Genomic DNA, 6,000 nt, shown 5'->3' with positions numbered 1-6,000 from the left:
GTTAAGAAAAGCCCATTCCTCAACTTCTGACAATGAAACAGGATTGTCTTATCCTGCCAAGACAGGGTAGGATAGTTCTAAGAAAGTTCCTTGCCTTTAATAATGGTATGTCAGTTATGTTAGGCCTTAGCCAAAGTTGGTTGACTCAACATTGCAAACGAGACTTTGGGTGATTGCCCAGGTAGTCAGTCGTCTCTGTCAATTGTTGCACATTTTGGATATATCTCGTTTCTTAAGTAATATTTATTCCCTTCTCAGATCTTTGACGGAGTTGAAGATTATATAATTGTATTTACTTTCTACATTATTTAGACTCCTTGAGATAGAATGTTTAGCAAAACTTTTGATTCTCAATATTGTTTGTTATATTTATTATTTGTTATTATTGTATATAGTTGTATTTGGTTTAGTTCTGTCTTATTTAGACAAAAAGGGGAGATGTAGAGATAAGTCCTGCCCCTTAGCGGGAGTGTTCGCCTCGGGCTAATGTTAGCCTATAAATTTGGGGAGCATGCTCCCAGATACTACTTCTGCTTCTGCTTTCCTGGTCTCCGCAGGAACGGTAATTCTGTAAGTCTATTTCTCCATTAAAGCTGTAAAAATTTTTACAATCTGTCTGCATTCATTTACGCCGTTACAATTATCATCATGCAGGTCTTATTTAAGTGACCACATTTTTGCGATTTTATGGGTGTAGTTTCCATGTCATATGTAGAAGTCACTATCTCACAGAAGATGTCCTGGTCCTGGTTCTTACAATCTCTCTGCCTGCACTACAGCAATTTTCTCTGAGCCTTAGGTGGAGGAGTTGTACTACAGATGCATTAGTTTAGTCTGTTCATCCCACAGTCACTTATTCTCTGTATTGTGACCAGATACAGATGTCTGTAACGACCTACATCTACTGCAAAAAGCAAGTGATTTCATGAGGGGTGAGTGGTACACTTATTTGTGGATAGAAAGGTAAGTATCTAAAATACAGTTACAAATTACACTGCTTCATGAAAATGGCACTAATATGTTCTCTCTAGAATCAGTGACCTCTTTAGTAACAGATAGCTTAGCTAGGTCTAGGTTCACAGTACCAGGCAGGAATTACCTCCTAATGAGTGAACTTTAAGCTAGTTAGACAATTAGCTATTGTCTAGTAGACCCAAGAAATGATTGCAACTATGGTACCTGTGGGGCTAGCTTGATGGCTCAGTCACAAAGTTCTGTACTGCTGTTGGGAGGCCTGCGTCCAGCAGTACAGGGATTTCAGAGATTACAGTGTAAACTAGACTTTTCTACCTGAGGGGGGCTTATAAAAAGAATAAACTCTCTCTTGATGGCTTCCTTCTTTATTCTTCTCTCCTCTCAAGTTCCTTCTATATTCTTTTTCTGTTCTTTCTATTGTATACTTTTTTCTACAGCTTATATACTCCAGAAAAGTTTTTCAGGCAATATAGGAATTACAATGTGGCTACACTCTGTTTTTCAAGTGAATGATTACAATGAATACAAAACAAACAGTAAAAAAACAGCATGTTTTCCATATCCCTTTCATGATGAAACATTCTACAGGTGATTATCCCAAGAACCCATGTACATTCATATCCAAGCAACTTATGATAGATTAATCATGTGAATAAGAGAGATATTCCTGTCAGGTCTTGGTGTAGAAGGTCCTTCGCCTTTGTGTTTCTTTCATTGGTTAATAAAGAAACTGCTTTGGGCCTGTTGATAAGGCAGAACTTAGGTAGGCAGGGAAAACAGAACCGAATGCTGGGAGAAAGGAGGGCAGAGTCGGAGAGACATCATGGATCCACCAGAGACAGATGTTGGGAATTTTACCCAGTAAGCCCCTGCCACGTGGCAATACACAGATTAATAGAAATGGCTTAAATTAAGATGTAAAAATTAACCAATAAGAAACTAGAGCTAACTGGCCAAACAGTGATTTAATTAATACAGTTTCTGTATGGTTATTTCGGAGCTAAGCTAGCAGGGTGGCCGGGATGAACAAGCAGTCCCTCCTTGCAACAAGGTCTTTTACTGGCAGACTGCAATCTAAAGTTACAAAGAAAGGGCCAATTATTTTATTACTTATCTTGAGAGGTAATCTTATAAGGAGTCTTAGAGGAATCACAAACCTAAACTATTATATATGAAAAAGAATCCGTCAGCTCTATCTTAAATCTTTAGGGTATATACCCACACATCAGCGGTTTTTTATATCAGGAGATTGAGGGGAAATGGGTATGAGGAATTAATCATTTCCTTTGGATATCTACCAAGCCTAGCAAGAAAGGTCCATCAGCCAATGACAATTGGGTTGCTTTGTTCTTGTTCCCTGACCTTAATGAGGTCCACATTTCGTGCCTTTCTAAAACTTTAGATTGTCTTCTTGGGTTTTCACCACAAAACTATTTAACAATAACATCTTAGTCTAACTTTGTTATTTTCAAAGCTTTGTTTCAGCTATGATGCACCCCAAAACTTGTGAACATCTCCCAACATTAAGGTTAAAAGAATTATTGGGACTCAATTGCTAGTCATTAACTTGAGCTACAACCCAAGTGGCTCCTTAGGTGAGACTCACAGACCCTAGTTTTGAAACACATCCTTGTACTTATTTTTATTCACTAAAACTCTGTTTAAGCTCTTAGTATTATTATTATCAAGTTAGACAGTACAGCTTAGGGAGAAGTCATCTTTTTGACAATCCACAGGTAAAATTGCCCAGTAGAATGGGATGTTTCCAAGAGCTAAACAACTATATTACAGTCAGTGGAGGTCTCCCTATATCCACTCACACCATGCTAGATACCAGAGAAAGAGAGCTGCAGCAAACATGGAAAGGCACAGGAGAAGCAAAAGACATTCCAGGGTCTGCAGTTCTGTGGCCCTGCTTAAACAAAATGGGCCCACCAAAGAATCTCCTGATGGTGTGCTGACACCTGCTTTTCTGGCATGGCCAATGGCAGTTCTGCCCCTAGATGAAGAGCTACAGCCAATCAATGGCTGATAAGAGAAGAAAATCAATTTTCTCCAAGGATAGTTATCCAATCCCAAGTGTCAGCATTAGACATATACACAAACGAGCAACATTCAATGAACTCAGAAGGTTGTATCACGCATGTGCATACACACACGCACTATACCACACCACACCAATAATAATTAAAGAAGTCATAAATTTGAGAATAAGTGGGGGAAATAGAAGTTGAGGGAGGAGGAGGAAGAATAGAGATGATTTAAAATACTCAAATGAAATTCTGAAAGAAAGAAGGGACTGAGGAAAGGAAGGAAGGAAGAAGGAAGGAAAAAGAAAGAAATACACCTTAATTTAAAAAATGCTATGTTTAGGGGCTAAATTAAAATTATGGGGGGGGGCGTTGCTCGTTTTCACCCATACTTAGCTTTCTAAATACTAAAGCTTGCTAATCACTAGTTTATCCCAGAGAGAAAACCAAAGTGTAGAAAACTGTTTGGAATTGAGGAAGGCACAAAGCAAGAGTGCAGGCTCCTGCATAAGCACTACTCACCTTGGAGACTTGCCGCAGCCACCGTAAGTACTCCGTGAAAGTATCAAAGCAGATGTAGTAAGTCTGGCTTTGGGGCCCCGAAGAGCTGAATGCTAAGCAGTGCTGGTGCTTTTTCACTTCTTCCACCTGTGAGGAGCAGACAACAAAGGCAAGTAAGTCAGCAGAAGCTCAGATTAGCTGATAACCACACCTGCATCTCTTCCCACTTATGTGCCTCTTCCTAACAGCCACATCCTTGCATCTCAAACAACAATCTGATTGACAAATAAAGACAGGAGAATTTTTATCTTCATTAGAATTCACCACCCAAATGAAATTCCCTTCTTCCTATTGAAAAGTAGTACAGGCCCTTCCTTTCTTACTTCACAACAAAGTTTTGGGCTTCTTCCTACTAGAATTAAAACAATAAACTCCCATTCACAATAAATTATTCACAAAGAGAAAAAGGTAAACAAAACATACTATACAAACTCCTATCATTTTCTTGACCAAAAGGGTCATAAAGACTATACAAAAGGATCTTTAAACTGTCATTATGGTGACACTGTTCAAAATGTAATCGTATGAGAAATCATTAATGAAAATTAGTTTACGATCTGTGTATGTTTAGAGGATGAACAGCACACCCGTACAGCTCGCTCTTTCCGGGCTGAGCATTGCCGGAGACTGGGTGTGCAGGGTAAGTGTTCCATTGCAGCTAAAAATCTAGTCCATACATGACACACTTTTCAAATACATACTTCTAAACATCTCAGGTTTAAAAAAAATTATAACCTAAAAGTTTAGAACTAAACAAATACATGTCAAAATCTGTGCAATGAAATCAAGAAAACACAAAGTGAAATTAAACATCTTTTAATATTTAGGAAATTAATTTACTTAGCATGGAACTTATTAGACAGAAAACTTAAAACCAAAAGCTGAATGAACTCTCCACTAAATGACAATAAAAGTAGAAACTGGAGCTGAAGGGATGGATCAGTGGTGAGGAGGCTGTGATCTGACTTCCTCTGCTGGCCTCCATGGGCAATGTTATTCAAGTGTATGGACCGCCCGCACAACACAAGCACAGAATTAAAAAGAAAATTAAATCTTAAATTTAAAAGAATGATGTGGGGGCTCAACAGGTAAAGGCACTTGGTACCCAGCACAACAACCTGAATTTGATCCGAATCCTCCATCAAAGAAGGGGAAAACCAATGCTCCAGGTTGTCCTCTGACCTTCACACATGCACCATGGTACCCACATGCACTTACAGGTGTATACACACTGTAAGTTAACAAAGTCATGATAAAAATATAAAAGACAATCAGACATGTACTTTAGAGTGAGTGAAAATTATACCTGGGCAAGAAAACTGGGTACCATCCTGTGATGTGACTATGCTTACCTTCTAGAGGCCAGTAATGTTCTCCAGTGCACACACTCAACAACAGTGTATTTCTGGAAGCTCATGTGGACTGATCTTCACCGTTGAGGACCTGTCTGACCTGCTGTGTGGTGTTTTACTCTGGAAATCCTTGCTAGGTTTCTTAATGCCTTTGCAGCAAAAATACTGGTATTCACCAAACACTCCCCCTACTTCTCAGCACTTCCCACACCCCTTACAAAAGTAAAGTCAACATAAATAATCCTGGCTATAAGCTGCTGACAAGAGTGGGACTCATCACTATTTCAGATCTCAATATACAAGATTGGGGCTTGAAAGAAAGCATTAAACCAGCCAGCAGGCCTTCCTTACAATACCTACAACCACAGCTCCAATGTGGGCAGGAAGAAGACTGCTGGAGCTGCTGACTTCCAGTTTAGCCATGAGGTTCAGGAACAGGAGCAGGCAGCAGTGACTGAAAGGACAGTGGACGCTCTAGTCTCACCTGCTTTCATTCATGCACATTAACACTCACAACACACACGGAAAGATAACTCTTCCAATAGACAAGAACCAGTTCCTCCTTCCTCTGCCACAGGTCACCAATATGAAACAACAGAAGAGCAGATTATCATGCAGGTTCCCTATACAGTGTGCAGAAAGAGAATTTAACCCCAAATCCACCAACTCATACAAGAAATGTTATAGGAAAGAGAAGTTACTATTTTAAGGCAACAAGATCTGGTAATTCTAGTACCATGGTAACACTAACTTCAAAGTTAGTGTATCAATACTTTGTTGCTGTTTTCTTTTTGGGTTTCTTGTGCTCCCCTATGTTTCTGTCACTTTGTCAGAGAAACTATTGTCAACCGGTGACTCATTGTCCTGTCAGTGCTCTAGGGGCAGAGGCAGGAGACACAGCCGCCCCATTATCACCTTCATGAGCCTGAGAATTTCCCTTAGATTTGGGTCAAACTAGAATTCACAGCTTCAATGTTGAAAAGAATTTTTGAAAGTAGCCAGTTTATGAAGTAGAGTTGAAGTTTAATAAAAAAAAATGTTTTAATACAGGCTTAAACATGTTGATGAAAAAATGGATACTT

General features: G+C 39.3%; 1 protein-coding gene across 1 annotated transcript in view; it reads right to left on the bottom strand.

Moving 5' to 3' along the window:
- The window catches only part of Phlpp1 (PH domain and leucine rich repeat protein phosphatase 1), a 226,459-nt gene that overhangs the window by 118,873 nt on the left and 101,586 nt on the right, over positions 1-6,000 (bottom strand). The window contains exon 3 of the mRNA XM_050119746.1: positions 3,528-3,653. Within this exon, the coding sequence (XP_049975703.1) occupies positions 3,528-3,653 (126 nt within the window). The remainder of the gene's footprint in view (positions 1-3,527; positions 3,654-6,000) is intronic.

The sequence above is a fragment of the Alexandromys fortis genome, unplaced genomic scaffold (genome assembly GCF_014885135.2).
Source record: "Alexandromys fortis isolate MF-2015 unplaced genomic scaffold, M_Fortis_MF-2015_v1.1 scaffold_96, whole genome shotgun sequence".
In the NCBI taxonomy this organism is placed as follows: Eukaryota; Metazoa; Chordata; class Mammalia; order Rodentia; family Cricetidae; genus Alexandromys; species Alexandromys fortis.
Note: the sequence above shows the minus strand (reverse complement) of the source record. Positions and strands in the feature narration are given on the sequence as shown.